The sequence below is a fragment of the Vanacampus margaritifer genome, chromosome 6 (genome assembly GCF_051991255.1).
Source record: "Vanacampus margaritifer isolate UIUO_Vmar chromosome 6, RoL_Vmar_1.0, whole genome shotgun sequence".
Lineage (NCBI taxonomy): Eukaryota > Metazoa > Chordata > Actinopteri > Syngnathiformes > Syngnathidae > Vanacampus > Vanacampus margaritifer.
In genome coordinates, this window is record NC_135437.1 from 17439517 (window position 1) to 17467130 (window position 27614).

The 27614-nt window shown below is 42.2% G+C and overlaps 1 protein-coding gene across 6 annotated transcripts; it reads left to right on the forward strand.

The window, feature by feature from the left end:
- Positions 1–195: 195 nt before the first annotated feature.
- On the forward strand, positions 196–27534 carry cnot1 (CCR4-NOT transcription complex, subunit 1). 6 transcript variants are annotated; one of them, XM_077567680.1, is made up of 49 exons: positions 196–360; positions 2689–2990; positions 3086–3193; positions 5707–5805; positions 5937–6005; positions 6123–6177; positions 6263–6466; positions 6617–6785; positions 6874–7000; positions 7064–7174; positions 8280–8450; positions 8609–8736; positions 8842–9082; positions 9294–9413; positions 9544–9666; positions 9744–9895; positions 10001–10151; positions 11643–11856; positions 12010–12186; positions 13730–13854; positions 13997–14283; positions 14377–14455; positions 14758–14997; positions 15843–15983; positions 16060–16239; positions 16315–16431; positions 16542–16652; positions 16726–16803; positions 17519–17696; positions 17788–17942; positions 18148–18444; positions 18529–18669; positions 19315–19419; positions 19511–19630; positions 19733–19927; positions 20013–20155; positions 20294–20402; positions 21149–21318; positions 21959–22190; positions 22273–22521; positions 23283–23446; positions 23524–23641; positions 23721–23822; positions 24948–25121; positions 25263–25412; positions 25520–25700; positions 25773–25905; positions 26051–26185; positions 26614–27534. In XM_077567680.1, exons 2-49 carry the CDS (start codon positions 2889–2891, stop codon positions 26690–26692), a joined length of 7209 nt encoding a protein of 2402 aa, XP_077423806.1. In that variant the 5' UTR covers positions 196–360; positions 2689–2888; the 3' UTR covers positions 26693–27534. The 6 variants fall into 6 exon arrangements, with proteins under 6 accessions (XP_077423806.1, XP_077423804.1, XP_077423808.1 ...); XM_077567678.1 differs by having other exon boundaries at positions 14377–14454; positions 14748–14997; XM_077567682.1 differs by having other exon boundaries at positions 12010–12171.
- Positions 27535–27614: the final 80 nt, after the last annotated feature.

Consider the following 27614-nt stretch of genomic DNA (forward strand, 5'->3'; position numbering starts at 1 on the left):
CCACCTCTCTCTATCTATCTATCTATCTATCTATCTATCTATCTATCTATCTATCTATCTATCTATCTATCTATCTATCTATCACCTTCTTACCTGTTGATGATATTGAAAACAATAGGTGCCGCACTTAGCAGGTGAACGCGCGAGGAGAGCGTTTCTAGTGCTTGTCTGGCGCGCGCACGTACGTTCACGCTTACGCACTCTTCTTGCGGCGAGAGCGCGCCGCGGCGGTGACAGTCGCCATTTTATTTTGAAAATCAAACTGTACTTGGAGGCGCTGCGACCCTCTTCCATTTCGCCCAAGTTAGTTTGGAGAGAACGAAGGAGGAATGAGCTACTGAATTACTCTCGTGGAGCACGGTGAGATTTGGAATATATGCCCGCTGACAAGTCCCTCTGTATTTGGCGCTCACGCTAATTTTAACGCGTACGGCAGCGATTTGAAATCAACAGGACGGCGGTTAGCTACCAGCGTCGGGGAGGGACTATTTACTGGAAAGCAGCTGTCATACATGATCAAATTGCTCAATTTGACAGTTGTTCGTGTTTATTTCCCGTTGGTGGTGCACCTCAATATTGCACAAAGTCCACTTTCATACATACTGAAATAAGAATCAAGGTACCATACAGTTGTTGGGTTCAAGATGCTTGGCTCTAAGTGATAGCAGTTCCGTAGACTAGACGGCGCTCGTTGGAGATGAGCTAACGATGCTAATGCTGCCGTTAGCCAATCCATAGGGATTGCTTCTATAGCTTCCTGCTGTTATGTTTGCCCAGTTTTCTTGAGATCATTACAAATAAGCTCCCCGGTTGTCCGGTTGTTTGTTAAAACAGTTATATAATGAAAAGTTTGCAGCAAACAATGCTAACCTTGTTACTCGGGCCTGGGATACTAGCACGGTTAGCTTCGGTATTAGCGTGAACGAGCACTAGACTGTGCTTTACGCTAATAATTTCCCTTGTACGACATTAATTTGCTTTTTGAATGTAAGTATATTTTTTTATGGTGGCGTTATACTGCCAAATTATTTAAACGAGATCTCCATGTAAAGTTAATCAGCTATTAGTCAGGTCACGTTATAATATGCTGTTAGCTTCGACGGCTAGGTGTGCTCTAGGTACACACTAGGAAACAAGTTCGACTTCTACCTTGTTTAAATTCTGAATTGGGTAGCTAACTGACTGTAGAGTTTATATCGTAGATGTGAAATTACGACTCCAATCGGGCACTTGGCTAAATTGTAGCAACATTTCGATTGCTTGTTTATGGCTCGCGCGGATCATTGGCTCACTGTCGTCCATGCACTTGCCCTTTGTTTCACGGAGTGTTTTTCGTTTCTTTTTTACACCGTACAGTGCAGCGTCCCACGTCTCTGTTGTGTGCACCTTCGTATTGTTTGTTGTTTGATGTGAACGGACCACCTTGTGCATTGGTTGGTAAAGAAGAGGTGTGTTATCTGGAAGGAGCTATCGATTCTGCTTCTTGTTTTAGCTCAGCTGAGGCCTAGTGTGAGCAATCTGCAGTCTCGTTTTGGGGGGTTAGTTCACGTCCCAAAGATGGCCACTAAACTTTGTGTCGTAGGCCTCCAGATGGATGTGCCAGAGTTAAATATCTCAGTAATGGACGATGTGATGAAGGAAACATTTTGAGCTGTCATGCTCACAAGTCTCAAAAAGTCTCTTATTTTTCATGAGAAGGAGTTGGAAAAGACAGTGATTCCTTGCTATTTTGTTTTGGATCCAAAAACCTAAATATTCACCAGGAAAACAATGTTTTGCCTATGATAATTTATTACATAATACACCTCCAAATTATGATCCCCAAATACTGCATGAATTTATACTCATCTGTAAACATTGCCCTGAAAAATAAATGGCTTACTGATATTTTGATTTATGGGAAATAAAGCATGTTGGCATGTGTGTCACCATTCTGTAAAAATACCTACTACTATGATGAGCCATTTTATGACATCGACTCAGTAATGCGTTTATACTCATTTTATATGCATCCTGTATATTGGTAATGACGCTATTGCTTTAGTTGGTCACTGTACCATATGTACAACCACTAGCCATTTACAGCTGATCAGCCACTAGTGATCTGGAACAATTTTCAGCATCATCTTGAAGGTTAGCACCTTGTTTTCGCTGTTGTCACCCCCACAAGGATCCTTACCTTCTACTTGAAGTTTTCAATCACAAAACTTTTCGCTCTCAAACTAGCCAGTTATCAGTCAGTGGCCAAGGCTAGCGGCTGCGTCCAGCCTTTTTTCCATGTCTCCCGCAAGCAACACAGGTGTTTCAAACGATCAGCTAATCAGCAAGCTATGCATGAAGCCTGATAACGCTCCTCAGCTGTGTTGGCTGGGGAGACATGGAAAACAGGCTGGATAGGGGTACTCCAGGACCGGGACTGAGAACCAGTGCCTTAGAAGGTGCTAGGACATTTGTGTGGCATCTTAGGACATTACAGAAAGAGCGTGAAAATATCGTATAGGTGCGAATATCTGTGTTTTTCAGCAAATATAAAATCCAAATGGTTGCTAATTGTGTCACTGTACGAATATTGGCCAGGATGGAAACAGAACCCTCAATTCCATTTACAGAAATGATATACTGCCTACTTGTATACACGATCTTCTGAGTTACGTGGCCATTATTAATTTTTTATTCTCTTCCTTGCAGATGCTGATCCTTGTTTTAAACTGAAAGACTCTACCTAGGACCGAGAGACACTGACAGAAATCCTCATTTGGACGTCAAAATTTTTTTACACTTTTTTTGGGAGGGGGGGGGAGGGAAAGTAACCTATCACTGAAGTGACTAAAGGGGAATAATGGTGATTTTGCGCCGTGCTCGGCCGCCTGCTTCCGCCCCAACCAGCAATGAATCTTGACTCGCTCTCGCTGGCTTTGTCTCAAATCAGCTATCTGGTGGACAATTTGACAAAGAAAAACTACAGAGCCAGCCAGCAAGAAATACAGCATGTAAGTGTTAAAAAAAAAAATAATAATACACATTGGCACAGAGGAGCATGTAGTCTTAAGGTGTGGCGTTAATAACTCAGCGGGCCTTTTTCCAGATTGTAAATCGTCACGGTCCTGAGGCAGACAGGCATCTACTCCGCTGTCTTTTCTCACATGTGGATTTCAGTGGCGATGGTAAAAGCAGCGGCAAGGATTTTCACCAGGTAATTAAAAAAATAAATAATCAGAAACCATTGAATACCTTTTGATTTGTATTGAGTGTGCAGCTGCATTTTTTTTATGTGCTCAATTTTGACCAGCCTGCCACTATAAATATGTATTACAATTTCAGTAGTGTTGGGGCCACCCTGAAAAGAAACTAATATGGAAAACTTTTTGGTCTTTTTTTTTTCGAGATTGAAGCGTTAATATTGCGAGAATTAAATGGAAAAAATATTTTAGCACACTAAAATCAGATTAATATGAGTATAAGGAATTTGAAATGTAAATGTGTGAATTTGTGATGCTGTGGACTACCTCCAACACACATTTTTGTCTTCATGAAGTAGTCTGCAATTACGCTTAGGGGCAGATGTTATAAGTTGTTCTTCTTTCTGCCCCCTTTTGATTAAAATAAATAAAGAAAATAAAAGGTGATCACTGTTGGTATGGTATGCTTCTATATACAATAAGAGTCCAGTAAATCCGTCAATGCAGCCAAACATTTGCATATGTATTAAAAGTTTATCATGTGATTCCAGATGCAGTAAGCGTTAGAGCCCCTTGCTCGCTGAGATGGTGTTCCCCAGGTTTCCTCTCCCTCAGGATCCAAAATCTTGACCATAGTTTCCCTGTTTTTCCCTGTGAAATTATTAAAATATAACTTAACCACGTCTTATTCATTCTTCATACTCATAGAAAATGTTATTCTCGTAATGTTACGACTTCAATCTCGACAGCCCCCCCAAATATACAGTTCCCTCCGAAAGTACTGGAACAGCAAGGTCAATTCCTTTGGTTTTGTTGTTTACTGAAGACATTTGTGTTTCAGATCAAAAGATGAATATGAGAGAAGTGCAGAATTGTTAAAATCAGGACAGAGCATCTTTTGTTTGAACCCACCCACTTTTCAAGTGAGCAAAAGTATTGGAACATGTGACTGATGGGTTTTTGAAGTTGCTCAGGTGTTGCCTTTTAGATCGATTGCTTAAACGTGACGGAATGCTTCTTTTTCGCTTTGGGTTTCATCCGTGAAAACGAAATTTGCTGTTAAGAAAACATGAAGACCATAGAGCTGTCTATGGGAGAAAAACAAACTATTTTGAAGCTGAGAGAAGAAGGAAAATCAATCTGAGCAATTACACAAATATTGGGCATAGCCAGTACAATAATTTGGAATCTCCTGAGAAACTACAGGTGTGCTGAGCAACACACGTTGAAGCAGGTTGGCCAAGGGTATCAACTGCAGTTGATGACAAACATTGCGAGAGCAGTGAGGAAACACCCGAAGACAAGTCAGTGGCATCACTGCCAACCTCTCCACAGGGCAGTGGTCAAGGTATCTGACATGCCACTGTTCAAAGACTTTGAGAGGGCATACCACAATATGCAAATCATTTATCATCAAAAAGTCAGAAGGCAAGATTGGGTTTTGAAAGTTGTATGGGCTGATGAGACCAAGAGGAACCTCTACCGAAGGGATGGAAAGGCCAAAGTATGGAGAAAGGAAGGATCTGCTTATGATCTAAAACATACACAAGCTCATCTGGGAAGCATGGAAGTAAAGTCATAACTTGGACTTGCATGGCCGCTTCTGCAACGGGCATCACTAGTCTTTATTGATGATGTAACTCATGATTGTAGCAGCAAAATGAATTGTGAGGTCTTCAAAACCATTTTATCTGGCAATTTACAGAAAAACGTATCCAAACTAATCGGGGTAACACAACGGATCTGGGAGAAAAAGTGAAAGGTCTTAGATTGGCCAATTCATTCACCAGACCATAACACAATAGAGAATGTATTTTACTTTTGAAGAGACTGAAGGGAGAAACCTCCAGAAACTAAGAAGAACTGAAAGAAGCTATAGTAAAGGCCTGGAAAAACATTTCAAATGTGAAGTCAATGGGTTGCAGGCTTGATGCAGTTATTGCAAGTAAGGGTTATGCCACTAAGTATTTGTTGTTCACTTTAATTTAAAAATGTATGTTTCAATACTTTTGCGGTCTTGAAAAGTGGGTGAGTTCAAATGAAATTAACTCTATTTTGAGTTGTTTAAAACATTCACAGTAGAAGTAAATGATATGAAATAAAAGCTAGAATTGTGAACTTTTCTCATTCATCTTTCTTTCTGATCCGAAACCCAAATGTCTTAAGTATACAACAAAAACAGAGGCGTTGACCTTGCCGTTTCAGTCCTTTTTGGAGTGGACTTTCTACAACTTAAACCTCTTAAGATTGACTTAAATCTTGAAGCAAAATATATATATATATATTTTTATTCGTTAGTGTTGTCCCAAAACTTCATCATACACTAGTGTGAGATATCTACTGAATTAAAATAGTTGCATTTGGAATAATGACATCACTCTTAGTTCATTCTCCTTCATACAGTATGTGCATAATAGTATCTACTGTTTCATTGTTTTTGTGAGACGTTTGCCTTCGTTGCCCTTCATATGCCTTTGTTGTCTTTGCTATCTTCTCCCCGGCATGCTGTGTTTCCAACTTGCCCAAGACACAGTTTCTGATCCAGGAGTGTGTGTCGCTGATATCAAAGCCCAACTTTATCTCGACTCTGTGCTACGCCATCGACAATCCCTTGCACTACCAAAAGGTACGGAACAGTTTTTGACTTAACATGATCTAAAATACAATTAATACACATAAAGCAAAGTGTTTGTATACAGCTGTTTACCTTGACATGTTCATTAGCTAATGAGCGTTTTGACATGCGTTTTATTTCAGAGTTTGAAACCATCTGCCCACTTATTCACTCAACTAAGTAAAGTTCTTAAGCTCAGCAAGGTCCAAGAGGTAAGTCACTTGAGCCAACTGTTGCAATGAGTACACACAGTAACGCGTAAAAAAAAAAATCATTCTGAAATGGACGAACATACTTTAGAAAGTTCCTCTCAATCATTTACATTATAGGTGATATTTGGCCTTGCACTGCTAACGTCCTGCAACGCAGACCTTCGGGGATTTGGTAAGCAGTCCTTAGATAGAGCTTGATTAGAGTGCTTCAATGAAAAATGTGTACATTTGTGTCCTAACATTTTTGATTTGCTCAGCTGCGCAGTTCATAAAGCAGAAGCTTCCCGATCTCCTGCGGTCATACATCGACGCAGATCTTGGCGGAAACCAAGAAGGTGGCTTTCAGGACATCGCCATAGAGGTCTTACACCTGCTGCTCTCCCATTTACTGTTTGGCCAGAAGGGAGCCAGTGGGGTCGGACAGGAACAGATTGACGCCTTCTTGAAGACACTTTGCCGAGGTAAGTTGGCAAGGTCCTCAAATTCACTTATCAGCTAATAAACTTAAATCAATGATTTTTTGGGGGATATTTTTTTCCACAGACCAATACTTGTACAAGTACTCAACTCTTGGGAATTGTACGATTGAGTGTCATTTTTGTTTGTTTCAGATTTCCCGCAGGAGCGCTGCCCTGTGGTGCTCGCACCACTGTTGTACCCTGAAAAACGGGACATTCTCATGGATAGGATCCTGCCTGACTCCGGGGAGTTAGCCAAGACCATAATGGAGAGTTCTCTTGCAGAATTCATGCAGGAAGTAGGCTACGGCTTCTGCGCCAGGTATTTTTGCTCTAGCCTTGAGTTGGTGCCCAAGTTGTGTCCACTCCTTTGTTGTCAGTAGTGACCCACTTGTTTTTGTTCTTCTCAGTTTGGATGAGTGCAGAAACATAATCCTCCAGTATGGGGTGAGGGAGGTGACAGCCAGCCAGGTAGCTCGGGTCCTGGGCATGATGGCTCGTACCCACTCTGGCCTAACTGATGGTATCCCCCTACAGGTGAGTTAGTTGCTTGTATGCAAGTTGACTCCACATTCTAGCTTGTTTTGTACCCTCTCTTAGTCAATCTCTGCTCCTGGAAGTGGCATCTGGAGTGATGGGAAGGATAAGAATGATGGCTCACAGGTGCACACGTGGAATGTTGAGGTGCTCATCGATGTGGTTAAGGAAGTGGTAAGTCCACACTCTTTTACACCATTGTTCAAATATAGGTACATCATAATAATATATATTATATATATTCTTTTAATTTGTGTTATACCGATACTGGTATCGGCAGAGGCCCCAATACTGCATTAAAATAGTGGTATCGTACTAACAAGTAACATGCCGATACCATTGATTCTGACGCTAATGTAGGACTTTGGATGCAGCATCTTGTGTCTTGCTCATGCACGACATTCACTGATGTGTGACATGTTCACTGCATGCCGAGCTAAGATATCTTATTGGCCCTTGAATGCTCTGAACCAATGGCAGGACAGCTTTTTTCATGTTGAGAAAAAAAAAACTTAGGTATCGGCTTCGGCCGATACTGCAAAACTGGGTATCGGTATCCGGGGCCAACAAACGGTATCGGAACAACACTAATTTTAATCCCATATACCTCCACATAATAGAGGATGACATTATTGCTACTAAATCATTATAGCATTACCTTCTGCAGTGCACAATATATTTGCCCTGCTGTGTAAGAAGTACATATGTTCATCTCTTAGATGTTTGTCATTAGCTGGCGTCAACTGTCGATTCAATGTAAGCGTGAAATGAGGTTTGTGATTGGCTGACCTTCATGATACATTGAAATGGTTCCCTAGGCTTTACATGCAGTTAAAAACGGGGAAATTTCATATAGTTGATTTTGAGAAATTATCATGACTGATCATCTCTAGATATTGATAAAACGATATGTACCATTCAGCCACATTAAATAAACCTAAATTCAAGCTGAAAATATGCATTTATTGCATATCTTGTGTTTTCATTTTAAAAGAGCCAAAACGATGGGACTTGTCAATGTCCCACTATTTATGAAACCAAGTTTATAGTTTGTAATTTGATGCAGTCTTGCACCTTTTGTATATATATATATATTTGTATGACAAAGGTGTGCGTGCGCGTGCGCGCGCGCACACCTTTGTCCTTGCTGCATTGTGGGGCCCATACACGCGTGTTTTTCCAGGTTTAACTACCATTGTGGGGACCAACTTGAAATTGTGTGTGCGTGCTATTGTTTCACTTCTACTCATTACTCACTTTGACCATGTCAACCCTGTAGAATCCAAACCTGAACTTCAAAGAGGTGACGTACGAACTGGATCATGCAGGATTCCTAATCCGGGACAGTAAGGGCCTGCATATAGTGGTGTACGGCATTCAACGGGGTTTGGGCATGGAGGTATTCCCTGTTGATCTCATATATCGGCCATGGAAACACGCAGAAGGACAGGTAACATTACAGCAAGATGTCAATTAACGTGTGTGGTTTTATATGTCAAGTTCACAACAATATCTTAAAGTTGTTGCATACTTAATGGTTATAATTTTCACCATTTGTTAAATGTTTGACTGCAATTCTCTAAACTCCTACTTTGTTTTTTTCCCCAGTTATCATTCATTCAGCACTTACTAATGAGCCCTGAAGTGTTCTGCTTCGCTGACTACCCTTGCCACACAGTGGCCATCGACATCCTAAAAGCGCCACCAGAAGATGACAACAGGGAGATTGCAACATGGTGTGAAATTGGTCCATTTTGAGACATGTGTTACTACTGTACCCCTGTACCAAGACAAACATTGCATTACCCCACATGTGCCTGAAACCTCTGAACTTATTACAGGAAGAGTCTGGATTTGGTGGAAAGCCTGCTCAGGCTATCAGCGGTTGGCCAGTACGAGCAGGTGAAGCAACTCTTCAGCTTTCCTATCAAGCACTGCCCGGATATGCTTGTTATGGCATTGCTGCAGATCTCCACCTCCTGGCATACCCTGCGCCATGAGCTCATCTCTACTCTCATGCCCATCTTTCTGGGCAACCACCCTAACTCTGCTATCATCCTGCACTATGCCTGGCATGGACAGGTTGGTCATCAAAAGTATCTTGCTAAAACATTATCACTGATACCTGACAAGATGCTGTCCACAAATCAATATGTATATACTTTTTGTCCCTTATCCTTTTGTCTCATCTAGTACGGCGAGTAGGAACACTAACTTTTGAAACTAATATTAATACAATAGTTGTGTAACTGAGTTGTGAGCACACAAACCTGACGGCTTTTTTCTTTTCCAGGGACAATCTCCTTCCATCCGTCAGTTAATTATGCATTCAATGGCTGAGTGGTATATGAGAGGTGAGCAGTATGACCAAGCCAAGTTGTCTCGCATCCTGGATGTGGCCCAAGACTTGAAGGTTTGCCAAAACACATCAAAAACATTGAAACAAACTAGCCTATAGTACAAAAGTGGGAGATTGTTGGACAGTTCCGTTAGTGATTGTTCTGTTATGTTTACCCATATGCCAATATGATTTTGTCCTCTAGTCTCTCTCGATGCTGCTGAATGGTACTCCATTTGCCTTTGTTATTGACCTTGCTGCACTTGCCTCTCGCCGTGAATACCTCAAACTTGATAAATGGCTGACTGACAAAATTAGAGAGCATGGGGTATGTCTCACTGTTGTTGTTTTAAGCAATTCCAGTGGAATCTGTATGGAGGTAATTTTGTTTTTCATCTGAATCAGGAACCTTTTATCCAAGCTTGTGTCACATTCCTGAAGAGGCGATGCCCATCCATTATGGGGGGCCTCGCCCCAGACAAGGACCAGCCTAAAAGCTCTCAGTTGCCTCCAGAGACCTTAGCCACCATGTTGGCCTGTCTTCAGTCTTGCGCTGGGTGAGAGCCTCCTGTCATTCAATGTTTGTGTTTGTGCTTTGCCTAGCATAGTTCTTTTTAGTGCAGCATTTTCTTATTGAAATTGTTGTTCTACCTATCCCTTAGGAGTGTTTCACAAGAGCTGTCTGAGACTATCCTGACCATGGTTGCAAACTGCAGCAATGTCATGAACAAAGCCCGGCAGCCACCACCTGGGGTCATGCCTAAAGGTCGGGCTCCAAGCACCAGCAGCCAGGATGCCATTTCCCCTGTCCAGGTATCTTGCTTTAATAACACACACTGTACTGAATATGTATCTGAAATCTTAAAGTATATAATATTTATTGTAATTATGACCTAACTACTGCATTACTGTAGGATTGTGTGATTCCTGACTAAAATAAGTTGACTTCAGTTTAAGTTTTTGTTTCAGGATTACAGTAATCACCTACAATATAGCACATTGTTGTTTAACATTAAAACAATTTTAGGTTAAAATTTGTGTTGTTCAGATACCGTATTTTGGATGCCAATTCCGATACCCAGACAGTCTTACAGTATCGACCGATACCGGACCGATACCTAGTTGTTGTTGTTTTCTTCAACATGAAAAAGCTGCCCTGCCATTAGTTCAGAGCATTCAAGGGCCAATAGGATATCTTGGCTCGGCATGCAGTGAACACGTCACATCAGTAAATGCCATCCACAAGAAAGACGCAAGATGCTGCATCCAAAGTCCTATATTAGTGTCGCAAATAATGGTATCGGCATGTTTCTTGGTAGTACTTACCGCTGTTTTAATGCAGTAGCGGGGTCTCTCCCGATACCAGTATCGGAACAACACTAGTTAAAATGTTTACAATGTGTTTTAAAAGTACGTTTAAGTTTCAGTGTGATTAGTGTGTGGGAGGCTTATACCAGAAATGTTTTTTCAATCAAATTTTATGAGGCGGCATGGTGGGTGACTGGTTAGCACGTCCGCCTCCCAATGCAGAGGACGTGAGATCGAGTCCGGGCTTCGGCCTTCCCGGGTGGAGTATGCATGTTCTCCCCGTGCTTGCGTGGGTTTTCTCCGGGTACTCCGGTTTCCTCCCACATTCCAAAGACATGCATGGCAGGTTAATTGATCACTTCAAATTGTCCATAGTGTGTGATTGTCAGTGTGGATGGTTGTTCATCTCTGTGTGCCCCGCGATTGGTTGGCAACCAGTTCAGGGTGTACCCCGCCTACTGCCCGAAGTCAGCTGGGATAGACTCCAGCGTGTCCCCCGCGACCCTTGTCAGGACAAGCAGTTAAGAAAATGGATGGATTGCACAGTTTTGTGTGTTTTTAAATCCGTTCAAAATTAGCCTCTTCAGTTTAAATGCTTAGGAATGGTCTATACTGAGTTCAGGTTGAACATGTATGTAAATTCACCATCGGATTTACAACTTGTTACGACCACCCATTTTCTCTGTGTCACTGAATAAATAAATAAATCATATTTCTAAAATTCGTTTGCATAACCTGTGCCCGTTTTCCCCCTCCCCAAAAAGGGTATCTGTTTGACGTATGGCAGCCAGTGCACAGAGGTTTAAGGTTGCGAGAGATAAAATATATATATATTTTTTTTTAAATGTTGCGAGAGATAGCCCCTACTAAACATCCATAACTTTGTCCATCTTTATACTGTTTTCAAAAGGTTAATATCATCAAAATCTATTATTAGCTGATACAATAAACAAATATTGCACAAGTTGTTAACATCCTTTCCTTTGCTTTTGTTAGATGGACCCTCTTACTGGCATGGGCTCCTTGAACCTGGGCGGCACGGCCACCTCCCACTCTCAGAGCATGCAGGGCTTCCCCACCTCCCTTAGTTCTGCTTTCAGTAACCCTCAATCGCCAGCAAAGGCATTTCCACCACTCTCAAATACAAATCCAAGCACACCTTTTGGGGGTATTGGCAGCTTGTCCTCGCAGCTCCCTGGTATGGACTCTGGTACGATGCTTTTTTAAATTTATTTTTATTCGTGTTTTCCTTTAATATCAGCATTGGAAGTAATTTCCTGATTTAAACACCACTAGATGCACACCCAAAAAATGCTATCATTAGAACAGATTAGGAAATGAAACATCCTCATGTTTCTTTCAGGTCCCTTGGGCTCGGGCATCGGCACTGGCATCGGCACTGGCATCGGCACTGGTATCGGCACTGGCATTGGTTCTAGTCTTGGAATGCCAGCAGTAAGCACTGATCCATTCAGCACCAGAAAGATGAGCACACCGAGCCTGAACCCACCTACCTTTCAGCAGAGTAAGATGAAGGCCTGTAAGTGGCGGTGGTAGTGGTGTGACTGAGAGCCTCGCCCTGCGCTGCTCAGCACTGTATTTCCTCTGCAATTGTCATATTATATATAACTACATTTGCAAACCTATATAAGTGGGACATTGTGGTCTTGACAAATATGGCGTACAAGTACAATCCGTCTTTTGTTTTGGAGATATCAGCTCTGATTCAAAAATACCATTTAACCTTTAAGATATTTTGTAGAGGAAATACAGGTCAGTCTTCCATTCCTTGTCTGCTTAAGATGACAGCCCCACTTTAGTCAATTTACTTTTTAAGTCTTGTGAATGCACGAGTGTACAGGTGTATCTCAGTAAATTATCAGAAGTAAAAAAGTCAAAGTGAAACTGAAATTTCTTACACGTTAAATGAATCTAAAGAATACAAAATCTTTACAGCCCCCAAATTTTACATTTCATAAAATTAGAATAGTTAATATTTCTACTTGTATTAGAGTAGTTTGTGCAAAAGGAGCTCCAATTTATTATTAATAAAATACATTTATATAGCTCCTTTCAAAGACCCAAAGTGTGCATAACGGGACACTAGCCGGATTTACATGGAGACTTTTTAGTCATTCCGATTGAAATCATTCCGAATGAACATTTCTGGTCACCTGTTTACATGTGGCCTGATCCATTCCGATCTGCCCTTTATATGCTCCCCTCCTTGAATCGGATCTGCCCTGTGGCAGCCGTGGGACGCACGGACATCAATCACATGATTTATCAAGATAGAGTTCATTCGTCAGTAGGCACCATAGTTTTAAGACTTTTATTTTAGCAACACCTTGATTCAAAACAAGTTTAAAGTACGTAAAAACAAGTTCTCCCCTCGCAGAAAAGCTCTTGGGGAGACGCCGCCATTTCAGTGGGTAGAAACGGCGGCATCATTGATGCATTTATGTAAAGACGGAGCATGCGCACGCCACATGCAGCCTCGCCATTCCGATTGAAGCGTATACATGACGCTCGTTCTGATTGACAAAAGGAGTATACCGCCCCTGTGATTCCGAATGAAATTCCATTTGGATTCAGTCTTTTCATTTCAATTGAGGTGGAGCATTTTCATTCCGTTTTGGCCATTCGGATTCATTCTAATTGGAATACATGACTCCATGTAAACCCAGCTACTGTTGCGGGTGCGATAGAATTGAAGGCAAGGATAATATTTCCAGCATCGGGGTCAGAGAGTGAATACCAGAGTCAGAGGTTTTTGAGATGGAAGAACGCAGACTTGATGACCGATTTGACGTGTGACTGGAACAAATGCACTGTATTGGATTAAATAAAGTTCATTCCACTCTGTTATGAACTGTTTGAACATTTAGTTTGGTGATTCTTTGTCTTACAGTATACTAGGAGCCGACGTACCACTTGGGGGTACTAGAACCACACGTCATTGAGATGCACTTGTATACATGTGACTTTCCACACAAGAAAAAAAATATGTGGCTCATGCTTTGCTTATTTTAAATCATTGCCTTCCTGTAAATCTTAAATCTACAAAATTCTTCTCCTACCAGCTGACCTTTCTCAAGTTTGGCCCGAGGCAAACCAGCACTTTAGCAAGGAGATAGATGATGAAGCCAACAGTTACTTCCAGCGCATCTACAACCATCCGCCTCACCCGACTATGTCTGTGGATGAAGTAAGTAGTCAAATGTATTTGTTGTGATTTGAGTCATACATTGAATGGATTTAGTGCTGGCTCTTAAGGTGTAACTTTCCTGGACGGTAACCCCAATGTTTACCGTGGATGTAAATCACAGAGCAAAATTGTCCACCTCCAGGTTCTAGAGATGCTACAGCGATTCAAAGATTCTACCATCAAAAGGGAGCGGGAAGTGTTCAATTGTATGCTTCGGAACTTGTTTGAGGAATACCGCTTCTTCCCCCAATACCCGGACAAAGAGCTGCACATCACAGCCTGCCTGTTTGGTGGCATCATTGAAAAGGGTCTTGTCACCTACATGGCCCTCGGCCTTGCCCTCAGATATGTGCTTGAAGCCTTAAGAAAACCATATGGATCCAAAATGTATTACTTTGGAATCGCTGCCCTAGACCGGTTCAAAAACAGGTATTTAAATATGTTAGTTATTTCAACAGATATCATGTTGTGTATGTATATAACCCTGTATGGCTAAAATTGGTAAATCTCTTGTGCATTTAGATTGAAGGATTACCCCCAGTATTGTCAACATCTTGCATCAATTGCTCATTTTTTGCAGTTCCCTCACCATTTACAAGAGGTAACCAGGTTTCCTTAATTTTGCGCATAATGTTTTTGAAGTCTAGATGGTAGGGCTGAACGATTTAAAAATAATAATAAATAAATAATAATAATTTAAATCACAATTTCAAACAATGCTGTCACATGATCCTCAAAGCGTTGGATCAAAATCCCATTATCTGTCTGATAAAAATCACATTTCAATCTTTTCCACATTTCGTTCAGCCCTACTCGATGCCCCTAGTATTGTCTGCGAGGAGAGGCTATTGAAAGATAGATTAAATCCTACGCTCTGCATCTTCCAATATCCTGTGTGTGCAGTATATTGAGTATGGCCAACAGTCACGGGACCCCCCGGTGAAGATGCAAGGCTCCATCACCACCCCAGGCAGTCTGGCGCTGGCACAGGTTCAAGCCCAATCACAGCAACCCGGTGTCCCAAAAGCACCGCAACCAGGACAGACGAGCGCCCTTGTCACGACCACTACGACTACTACCACGGCCGCTAAAACCACTACCATCACAAGGCCAACACCCAGCAGCTTCAAAAAGGATGTGCCTGTGAGTTTGAATAAACATCAACAGTGAAACCCACGTTATCACTGGGGACACATTCCAGACTCAACCTCAATAAGTTTAAATCTATTTATTGTGACCATATACAAATTTTTTTTTTGTAATTTTAACCATCCCACATGCTTTTAGCACATTTAACTAATTAAACATTTAAAACTAACATAAAACTTGTGAATTAAACATATTTAAACACCAAAATCTATAAACAAAACCTTAGTTTGGTCTAAGAAAAGTCCACTAGCATAATACTAACAATGCTGTAAACATAACGGAAATTAGCATGGATGTTACAGTAATTATAAACCTCCATACATCTGCTACACATACAACCATAGTCCTACGCATCTGGTTTGTGGAAACAGCGAATTTTAAGCGGAAAATGTGGTACTGTATTACACAGAAGGAACATTCAGTTCTACTTGTTAATTTACTCTAAATCTCTTCCGCTAGACCTTAGTGCTACCCAGCAAGTTGTGACTTATTGGCGCGCGACTCTAAGGCTACGTTCACTCTGCAGGCAAATGGGACCCAGATTGGATATTTTTTTTTTTTTGCCCAAATGCAACATGTATCTGACGTTTTTAGTCTGAACGGCTCAATTCCAATTTTTTTCATATCCGACCTGGGTCACTTTCATATGTGGTCCTAGATCGGATACGTATCCGAATTTTTGCAATGCGACCGCATTCTGAACGGCCAGGTCTCATATATCTGACCTCGACGTCATAAAAAGTCCAATATGCATTCTGTATGTCAATTTTCACACATTTTTGGTGTATCGTACTTGTTGTTAAGGTAAGCTAAGCTGCAATTTGTATTCCTCCATGCAGCCCTCCATAAACACTACAAATATAGACACTCTACTGGTGGCCACTGACCAAACAGAAAGGATTGTAGAACCTCCAGAGAATGTCCAGGAGAAGATTGCTTTCATCTTCAATAATCTCTCTCAGTCAAACATGACACAAAAGGTAAATATGGGATACAAATATCAATTGTTATGGATCATAATAAGAGAAGCGGTTTTTAATCTTCCGTTTTAATCAGGTAGAGGAGTTGAAGGAGACAGTGAAGGAAGAGTTTATGCCTTGGGTGTCTCAATATCTGGTGATGAAGCGTGTCAGCATTGAGCCCAATTTCCACAGTCTCTACTCCAACTTTCTGGACACACTCAAGAATCCCGAGTTTGTCAAAATGGTCCTTACAGAGACTTACAGGAACATCAAGGTTGGATGTTTATAGGAACTACTGCAAATTCTGTTTGTTGTCTACTATAAAAGCTGCCTCTTGTTCTCCGTTTAGGTTTTATTGACATCTGACAAGGCTGCTGCCAATTTCTCTGATCGCTCATTGCTGAAGAACCTGGGTCACTGGCTGGGCATGATTACACTGGCCAAAAACAAGCCTATTCTCCATACAGTAAGATGTTTGTTTGGTCCCTTAGTATCTCAGTTGGACTTTCAGGTAGCTTAATTATTTTCCCCATAAATTGAAATGGCTGAATGTTCTCTGCCACCCCATTTTTTCAGGACCTGGAAATTAAGTCGCTGTTACTGGAAGCCTATGTGAAAGGCCAACAGGAGCTACTTTATGTGGTTCCCTTTGTGGCCAAGGTTTTGGAGTCCAGCCTGCGAAGCATGGTAAGCAACATGGGTTGAGAACGATCGTCGCGACCCAAACCTGACACTTAATTGTTCGTTTTGACTTTTGTAGGTTTTCAGGCCCCAGAACCCTTGGACCATGGCCATCATGAATGTTCTCGCAGAGCTACATCAGGAACATGACCTGAAGGTAATTTTACTGGTCTTGGAAACCTCAAAAATAAAAGATTTTTTAAAATTAAACATAAATGTTGTCTTAAAGTGACTGTGTGTATTATTTGGCGCCATCTAGTAATAATTCATTTATTTTTCAATACACACTATTAATTTCAATAATATGCACACAGAAAAAAAGTCCTGTCACATCAACGTACATTATTTTTTTTATATAATCGTAGGTCTAATAATCGTTAATATTACATCGGTCACGCCGCGCCTTACAGGAGGCTGTCATTTTTCACTGCCATCTTTCTGCTACAAACATCCGAAGAAGAACTTTGCGAACGTAGTTAGCCTCTAGTGATAGTTGCAGATCGTGTCGGACCCAATGGGTCGACCGCCGCTTACCTTACCACAGCTGGAATGTGCATATGGTCGTTGTTGAATCCCGTGATTCGGGCTCCAGCAGCTTGTCTCACAATTTGTTCATGCTAGTTTTGCTAGCTTCTCCTGTTAGCTACTTTTTTTTGCCACTCCAGCGAGTTTTTTGCTAGCCACTCTTGCTAGCTTCCTCCCTCCAAATAATAATTGGTAGTAATTGGTGGTAGGCTTGCACGTGCTTCAAAATCGTTGCATTCTATCAGTTCATCGCTAGATGGCACTAAATTCTACACACTGTTCCTTTAACATGAATTTATATTTTCTGGGAATGCTGCAAAAAGGATGACGTTTGCGTTCCATTTCAGCTTAACCTGAAATTTGAGATTGAAGTTCTTTGTAAGAACTTGTCTCTGGACATCAATGATCTGAAGCCAGGGAACCTGTTGAAGGATAAGGACAAGCTTAAGAGTCTCGAGGAGCAGCTTTCGGCACCAAAGAAAGAAGCAAAACCGCCAGATGAAATGCTTCCAGTTTCTACATCAGGTAAGTCTTAATTTTTAACACATTGATTTAACACACATTTTCTGTTTGCCTGTGCTTTGTTCTTATGTTTACTTTTTTTTGTGACCAACAGGAGACTTTGTTCCATTTTCAGCACCACCCTCCACTCCAGCTGCTACCATCACCCCTTGCACAACCACAGGCCCCCCCACCCCACAGTTCAGTTATCACGACATCAATGTGTATGCCTTGGCAGGCCTGGCACCACACATCAATATAAATGCCAATGTGAGTATTGGTTTAATTTCATTAAGTTCACATCTACAGTGTGATTGAAGTAACTCTGAATATTAAAATACAGCAGATACCCACATACATGTGGTTTGGCGCCTGCTGATTCACATTCTAGGAGCCCCCCCACCCAATATTTATGTTTATTGTTGCTACACATTTTCTTCACCATCCATCCTCTCACCATCATCTCTCTCTTAAGATCCCTCTTCTACAAGCCCATCCTCAGTTGAAGCAGTGTGTGAGGCAATCAGTAGAGCGTGCCGTCCAGGAGCTCGTGCACCCCGTGGTTGACCGCTCTATCAAAATCGCCATGACGACATGCGAGCAAATCATCCGCAAGGACTTCGCACTGGATTCGGAGGAGTCTCGTATGCGTGTGGCGGCCCACCACATGATGAGGAACCTGACTGCCGGCATGGCCATGATCACCTGCCGGGAGCCCCTGCTTGTCAGCATTGCTGCTAATCTTAAAAACAGTTTTGCGGCTGCGCTGAGGGTAAGCTCAGTTCTGCTGCTTCTTTTACAACCCTCTTACCTTCTTTGACAAATCATTCATGTTTTTTGACCCCTTTTTTGTCAGGCGCCGACTCCCCAGCAGAGGGAAATGATGGAGGAGGCTGCAGCCAGGGTTGCGCAGGAGAACTGTGAACTAGCATGTTGTTTTATTCAGAAGACAGCGGTGGAGAAGGCTGGCCCTGAAATGGACAAGAGACTTGCCACGGTGAGTGCTTTGGAAGGTTACATTCAAACATCTATGTATTAGCTGTGGCTTTGACCAAAACAGGCGGTTTTTATTTTCATAACTTTTTATTAGATTTGAACTTTTAGACATATGCCGCCATTGTTATTTATGTCGCAATGCATTCAGTGCGTAGTGACGTAGAATGGTGGCTGGCTCTCTGCCGAGTAATGTGAATATTATTATTATTATTATTAGATGCGTATAAAGAAAGCAAGGTAAGCCTCGTAGCATTCCTAAAGCAACGACATGCGATCGGGGGGAGAGTCACCCTCCCCCACGCTGTGCTCTCGTCATTCACCAGACTCATTCAAGAGTTTTGATTGTCCCTTTAGGAACTCTACGGAGGCTTACCTTGCTTTCTTTATACGCGTTTCACATTGCTCAGCAGAGAGCCAGCCGCCATTCTACATCACTACGCACTGAATGTGTTGTGACGTAAATAACAATGGCGGCATACATCCAAATAAAGTTTCTACAAAATGTATTAAACTGGAAATGATTTTTCCAAATTTTGCAAACTTGTCATTACAATCGGGGTTCCTTTTTTAAAAGTTTATTAAAGAAGTATGCCTGCTTTTGACCCACTCTATATTTCTATTAACTTGTGTTTCACTTTTCATGTAGGAATTTGAGTTGAGGAAGCATGCACGCCAAGAAGGACGCCGTTACTGTGATCCAGTTGTTTTGACTTACCAGGCTGAACGTATGCCTGAACAGATAAGATTAAAGGTAAGTGTTTAATAGGTTACTTCAATTTGATATCATTTAGTATATTTGCACACCTAACTCGCCGTACACATTCTTTGTCTTTGTTTTTCAGGTGGGAGGAGTGGACCCCAAGCAGCTAGCTGTGTATGAAGAGTTTGCGAGGAATGTTCCTGGTTTCTTACCCAGTAATGATCTCTCTCAACCAACGGGTTTCCTTGCTCAACCAATGAAGGTGACTTACTACTTTTGTCACAAATGTGTCAAGTAAATTTCCACAAATTGCTCCGCACAAAGCAGTGTGATATTTTCTTGCAATGACCTTATTTGTCAACAGCAACAAGCATGGGCCACAGATGATGTTGCACAAATCTATGACAAGTGCATGGCAGACTTGGAGCAGCATCTTCACGCCATCCCTCAGGCGCTCTCCATGAATCCTCTGACGCAAGCCCTGCGTAGCCTTCTGGAGGCTGTGGCCTTAGCAAGAAACTCCAGGGATGGTATTGCAGCTCTTGGATTGCTACAGAAGGTTAGGATATAAGGCTGCAGTTTATCACGGAGGTTATGTTCGAGGCCTACATGCAATAGGTGGAAATTTTCCTCTCCTTTTGTAGGCTGTGGAAGGTCTTCTGGATGCCACTAGCGGGGCTGATAATGACTTGCTTCTCCGGTATCGGGAGTGCCACCTGCTGGTTCTTAAGGCCCTCCAGGATGGGCGTGCATACGGACCACAGTGGTGCAACAAACAGATCACCAGGTCAGAATCAAGTCATCCTTGTTACTACTGTGCTCTGTTGCTACTCTGGCGATGATGTAAACGGAATTTGTGGCTGCTGTAGTTTCGCCAACACAGTTAGAAAAGCACTTGTTTGTTTTGTGTGTTTTTGATTGACAGGTGTCTAATTGAATGCCGGGATGAGTACAAGTACAATGTTGAGGCGGTGGAGCTTTTGATCCGAAACCATCTTGTAAATATGCAGCAGTATGATTTGCATCTGGCCCAGGTACGCCAAACCTACACATAGAATTGTCAATCTAGAAAACGGCAGTCTTGATTTGAGATTCCGCAATCTGTTAACGCAATGCTTCCAAATCTGAACCCTCCGACCATCGCGGGGGTGGCCACTCACCTTGGGGCGATTTTAGCATAAGGACTCCTTGTGACGTGAACGGTGCAAGCCTGTCACGTTCTGAGGCTCCTAAAGCAATATGTTGTTGTGTGTCACCTTTTTAAGCAATAAAAAAAATTGAGTTTCAGTCAAGAAAGATGCAGGCTGCTACAGAAAAAGGACATGGCATGAATAAAGACCAAAAAAAGGGATATTGAAAGGTCCGGCTCGCTCCCAATCATTTAAATGTAACCAGCGTGTTATGTACATCACTCGCATACATTTCTACCACAGGCTTCACTATTTCATCCACAGGTACATACAAAATTATGAATATGGTTAAATATTGTTGTAAAACACTGTGTGTACTATATATGCTGTATTTCTATGGCTTGGCGGCGCGTAGCGGGCAGCTGTGTCTTGCTGGCTTATAACCCGGTAATTGATTTAAAATAATAAAAAAAATTTGGGCTTGTGTGAAAGCTTCTTTGCATTTTGATTGGCTACACTTTGCGATGTCGCTACATCGTGCAACTGCGAATCAAATTTTGAATCTCCGCAAAAGCAGTTGACGAGAACCCACACACACAAGTGTGGATTTCTTAAAGGTAATAAATTGTTCCATTATTCTTTGCTTGCAGTCGATGGAGAATGGACTTCACTACATGGCGGTGGCGTTTGCCATGCAGTTAGTGAAACTGCTGCTGGTGGACGAGCGCAGTGTCAGCCATGTCACAGAAGCGGACCTCTTCCACACCATTGAGACCTTAATGAGGACCTGTGCACACTCTCGAGCAAATGCACCAGAAGGGTAAATGACAGGGTTGGAATATAGTGAACCCTTGCTTCCATTGCGGTTCGTCGTTCATGATCCCGCTATAATCAGATTTTTTTTGCCGATCATTTTGTTATGGGTGTTTATATTATACAAGTAAGTCTGAATTTAGAGTTGCGCGCCTTCAGTGTAGTACAGTGTACAGGGAGAGATGCAGCGTAAAAGTTACAGCAAGAGGCCCTTTCATTGTAATACAGTGCACATTTTGCCATTTTAATCTTAATAGTTCTCACAGAGCAGGCATATGCCAGAGTATTGTTGTTTGCTCTGTTTTGCTAATCCGTGTGCTAAAATGACAGTTTGAAGGTGAAAAATTACCTTAGCACTATGTGAATCAGTTATCCTGGCTATTGTGTTTCTCTATATTAGACAATGTTGCACATTAGACAAAATGTGTGTTAGGAATTTTTAATTGGGTTTAAAAGTTTTTGGGAGGGGTTATTACAAAAATGCATGTGGTTTTCCCATCATGGATTTTCAACTATGATTGGCGGGTCTAAAATCTGTGATAAATTGAGATTCACTGTTTACACTTGTTTTGGATGAATGCAACATGGCAAGCTAAAGTTGCAGCATCTTGTTTTGTATTTTAAAGTGTTTGTTAATGTTTCCCCAGTCTTCCCCAGTTGATGGATGTTGTCCGCTCCAACTACGAGGCCATGATTGATCGGGCCCACGGCGGCCCAAACTTCATGATGCACTCTGGGATCTCCCAGGCTTCGGAGTATGACGATCCCCCCGGCCTGAGGGAGAAGGCTGAGTATCTCTTGAGGGAGTGGGTCAACCTTTACCACTCGGCTGCTGCTGGCCGAGACAGCACCAAAGCGTTCTCCGCCTTTGTTGGCCAGGTAGTCAGTCAGCCACTCATTAAAAGGCAAAGATGACCAATATTGTGACTTGTCTCATGGTCTCGGACATTTCGACACTCAGATGCACCAGCAGGGTATTCTGAAGACGGACGACCTGATCACGCGCTTCTTCCGCCTGTGCACTGAGATGTGTGTGGAAATCAGTTACCGTGCGCAGGCTGAACAGCAGCACAACCCAGCGGCCAGCGCAGCCATCATCAGAGCAAAGTGCTACCACAACCTAGACGCCTTTGTTCGACTCATAGCCCTGCTTGTCAAACATTCTGGAGAGGCTTCCAACACTGTGACCAAGATCAACCTCCTCAACAAGGTACAGCATCTTGTACACGTGCAGGGTGGTCCTAGGTTTCCAAGTGAGTTCCATTCCTATGCAGCGACATAACCAAACATTGTCGGAATGTGGCTCAATTTAGTGACTTTTCAGACCGCCTCTACCTCTAGTTAGTATTTAACAAAAATGTCACTACTAAATATACTTTTGGCGGCGCAGTTAGTGCAGAAGTTCTTCCTTCCAAGAAGTCAGCTGCAATTGGCTCCACCTCCCCACGCACTTGAACAGATCAAGTGCCGTAGAAAATGGATGGATGGAACGTAACCAAACCCAATTAAATCAATCCAATATTAATCCATCGTTGCTAGCTGTCCTGCACTGCTTAAACTCTAACATGCTTTCAAGATGCAATTACTTGGCAGAGGTTGCTTTGCCTCACCTGTAGAGCTCGACATGAGAAATGTGTGAGGAAGCTGTCAATATTTAATTAGGGCAGTCCATCACGAACCTACGCTAGTGCAGTAATAAATTAACAATTACAGTAAACTTGTTTGCAAAGCAAGCAGTAAGGAAGGCAGTACTGTCTTGTTGCGTGCGTGATCATGTGTTATCATGCTACATACACCACTTCATTGTGCAGTTAATATCCTCGTATGGCAGTTAGGTCAAACTGAGGATCCAAACTATTCCAAATTGACACAAGAGCTTCGTAATAACAGATATGAGGTCTGAATGTCTAGCTGATCTACAAAAGCTACCCTACAATCCCCGTACGTGGACTTAGCGCATTCTCCCAATAGGTGCTGGGAATCGTCGTTGGGGTGTTGATCCAAGATCACGACGTCCGCCACACAGAATTCCAGCAGCTGCCCTACCACCGCATTTTCATCATGCTACTGTTGGAGCTCAACGCTCCCGAGCACGTCCTGGAAACCATCAACTTCCAGACGCTCACCGCCTTCTGGTAGGACATGCATCTGCAGCTGCCTGAGCTTTCTGAGATTTTTTTTACTATATTGACCTTGCTTTTTTTTTCTTCAGCAACACCTTCCACATCCTGAGACCCACCAAGGCACCAGGTTTTGTGTACGCTTGGCTTGAACTGATCTCTCATCGCATCTTCATCGCCCGCATGCTTGCGCACACACCACAGCAGAAGGTTTGCCGTCTGCGTTTTCACAATTCAGGCGATTGCATGACAAATGTTATTGGAGTCTAAATGTTTCGTCATCTGCCAGGGTTGGCCGATGTACGCACAGTTGCTCATTGATCTCTTCAAGTACCTGGCACCTTTCCTGAGGAATGTAGAGCTCAACAAACCTATGCAAATCCTCTACAAGGTATGCTTTGTGTGCGTGCCTCTTACTGTGTTAATTTTATTACTACAGTACTACTTCAGTGGTACATTGACTTGTATGTGTGCCCCAACTAAGTTAACAATGTTTTTTCTTTTCTTTTCTTAGTTTCGAGCCGTTGTTTAGGCTTGTCGCAGAATTGATTATCCTATCAATTATTACATCATATAGTCTTTATTTTTGTCTTTAAGTTTAACCCAATAAGGCCGGGAGCGCATTACCACGTTTCTACCACTAGAGCCAGGAGCGCTTTGGCGCTCTTCTACCTTTAGAGCCGGGAGAGCGAATACGACTTTTTGTTTTGTTTTGATCAATTCTTTGTCTCTAAGCTGATGAAATGCATCAGAATATACACGAGAGGGTGACGTGGACGTCATAGCATGTCTTGGAATTTTATTCGAGCATTCATGGCTGACGTAGATTCGCGGAAGTTATGAAATAAATGACGGCGATTCAGTGTAACCAGTCGACAGTGACATATTGTTAAGAAATATGTTTGTAGACAATGAGGATGTTGAACATTTCGACGTGTTTGTAAAGGAATGGACGACGAATAATTACTACTCGATTTCCCGAGATTTTTACAGCTGTGCTCCGGTGTTGAAGGTAAAATTACCCACAGATGCGACATAGTTTTTTTTTAGTTTTTTTTTACAAATATATTAAAGGTTTATTAATAAACTTAGGTTTGTGTAAATGCTACAGGTGTAAGCTCTAAAATGTTTTGGGAATTATGTTTATCTGCTTCGAGAACTGAGGCGTCAATTATTTAGTAGGCATTGACAATATTGTTGAAGTTCCAGGACAACTTTTTTTTTTTTTTTGAGGCATGTTTTGGCAGACACTTAAGGCCTTAATGGGTTAAAGTGACCCCAAACCTTGGACTTTTTTCTTTTTCTGTATTTCTAACTGGCAGCCATGTGCCATTGACTGTGAACATCCGTGCGGTAAACTTGGACAGCCCCCAAACACAAATATGATTTTCAAATTATTAATTATAGTTTTAGGCAGAATTTTTTGTTTTAAGTTCAATCCATTTCTGTGATCGAGTTAGTAGATTCCCCTTGCCCATCGCCAGCCCCAATTGTTTGAACTGTTGTCTTGTTTCAGGGCACACTGCGAGTACTGCTGGTCCTGTTGCATGACTTCCCAGAGTTCTTGTGCGATTACCATTATGGGTTCTGTGACGTGATCCCACCCAACTGCATTCAGCTGCGCAACCTCATCCTGAGTGCCTTTCCACGCAACATGAGGCTCCCTGACCCTTTCACGCCCAATCTCAAGGTAGTAACCACTATCACACAGAAGACAGAGACAGACCGATAAAAGATGCACACTAGGGGTTTACAGACTGACTTAACTCAAATGTACTCCACAGTGATGTTTTTCTTTGTATTTGCTGAGGGTCTGTGATGTCATTTGCAGGTGGACATGCTGAGTGAGATCAACATCGCTCCTCGCATCCTCACCAACTTCACAGCTGTCATGCCTTCCCAGTTCAAGAAGGATCTGGACTCGTATCTGAAAACGCGTTCGCCGGTCACTTTCCTTTCTGAGCTGCGCAGTAATCTACAGGTAAAGGCCTATTTTTTCCCCCGTTTCTTCTTCTTTTTTTCCCTTTTTTTTTTTTTTTAAATTAGGGGTGCACTATTGGAAATGTAAAACCTCCATTTGTCTGTCAGGTTTCCAACGAGCCAGGAAACCGCTACAACATCCAGCTGATCAACGCGCTAGTGTTGTATGTGGGCACGCAGGCCATCGCGCACATCCACAACAAGGGCAGCACACCCTCCATGAGCACCATCACTCACTCTGCACACATGGACATCTTCCAAAACCTGGCTGTGGACCTGGACACAGAGGGTAACTTGGCTGGATGCACACTTGACTGGGCGCTTATGACGATGACACTAAACATTGTGTGGCGCTTTATAGGGCGTTACTTGTTCTTGAACGCCATCGCCAATCAGCTGCGCTACCCGAACAGCCACACGCATTACTTCAGCTGCACCATGCTCTATCTGTTTGCCGAGGCAAACACTGAGGCCATCCAGGAGCAGATCACCCGGTTAGTCTTTGTACTCACTCGTGTGGGCACGATCACGTCATGGAATGATTAATTGTATTTCAACTGGGATCATTGATTTGATATTCGAGTAAATAGGGGTTTGATGACAGAACAAATTATTACTTATTCATCTCCTCTCACACAGGGTCCTGTTGGAGAGGCTGATTGTGAACCGGCCTCACCCGTGGGGTCTCCTCATCACCTTCATCGAGCTTATCAAGAATCCAGCTTTCAAGTTCTGGAGCCATGACTTTGTGCACTGTGCCCCTGAGATTGAAAAGTAGGTTTAATTGGCGATAACATTTTATTTCTAAAATACAATCATCCTATATAGAGTTTTTAATGGCTCAAATTGAGACAGAGTGCTTGTTATGCGTTACCATAATCATATGCATATGAATGAGACAGTTTATAGGTTGTCATGATTTTAATAATCGGTTTCTACTTTTTTCCAGGGAATCAAATGCCATTGACATTTGTGCTATTAATTTTGAAACGCACTGCCTAGTAGAATGAAGAAAAATTAAGATTTATTGGTGTTTCTTTAAACAGGTACTTTAGAGAGGTGTGTTTTGAATGGGCTGGATATATATATATTTTTTTGTCAGTTGGCTCAGGGTCCGTTAAATAAAATTCTGTTAAAACTCTGGCTACTTAGTTACTTCCCAGCACTGCTTAATGTGTTGAAAGTGTCCCCGTCCCCATCAGGTTGTTCCAGTCGGTGGCTCAGTGCTGCATGGGTCAGAAGCAAGCCCAGCAGGTGATGGAAGGAACCGGTGCCAGCTAGCCTGGCTCAGATTCGGCTTGTAGCCCTCGAGAGAGAACACACACGTACGCACCTCCCCCTTCACTGTTGGCAGCACTGGATAAACTGGCAACCAGAGTCTTTGTTGAGAAATGTGGACTTGAGGACTACTGCTCCAGATTCTGAAGATTTACATTTTGTTTTTGTTGATCCCTTTTGGAGCCGAGTCCAGAAGGAATAATGGGTTTGAGAAATGCTGTTTAAATACTTTTTGGATGCTTTGATGTAAATAATGGGGGGGAAGGGAGAGTCTAAGTGGCGAGTGGGGAACATGTCGCGTACATGGTACAACTGACATGTTAAAAACAAAACAAAAAAAAAACCTGAACATGATTTCACTCTACCAAAGTTTATTGGTTTGCTTCCCTCTCACAAATCCTTTTCCCCCCCCTCACTTTATTTGCCCTCAGAGGCTGAAAGCTAAAAAATAATTGAAGAAAAAACTGTTTGCTTTTTTTTCCCTGTCCTTAAGTGGACCCGAAGATGTAGTCTAGTCTCCCGGGGGAGGGTGTCGTGTTTGCGGTGTCCGATGGAGATGCTTTACTGATGGTTTACTGGTGGTTGGCACTGACACCTCTCTCTCCCTGGCACTTGTAAAATTGTGCAAAGTGAAAATGGTTGACATTATATCTTGACAATTTGTACAAAGATTCAAATTGAAGAACAACAGAAGGACCAATACAGCCCATTTTGTAACATTTTGAATGTTTTGTAAATGTATTGGTCCATGTGTATTTTGTAGTCCTTTCTAGTTTGCCTTTAGTTCTTGCTACTTAATTGCAGTATGCATATACATACAGTTAATAAAGCATTCAAACTGCAAATCATGATTGTAAGGCCTCTTACTCAGACTTGATCGATAAAATACTACCCTCTTTCCCTGCTATATCATGTCATTGTCCAA

What these genes read in the sequence shown, in the direction of transcription:
- cnot1 (XM_077567678.1), top strand. Translation starts at nt 2,889, where the DNA reads ATGAATCTTGACTCGCTCTCGCTGGCTTTGTCTCAAATCAGCTATCTG. An exon ending in TCGATGTGGTTAAGGAAGTG is followed by an intron (nt 7,175 to 8,279) that starts GTAAGTCCACAC and finishes TCAACCCTGTAG; the next exon opens with AATCCAAACCTGAACTTCAA. An exon ending in ACATCAATATAAATGCCAAT is followed by an intron (nt 17,943 to 18,147) that starts GTGAGTATTGGT and finishes CTCTCTCTTAAG; the next exon opens with ATCCCTCTTCTACAAGCCCA.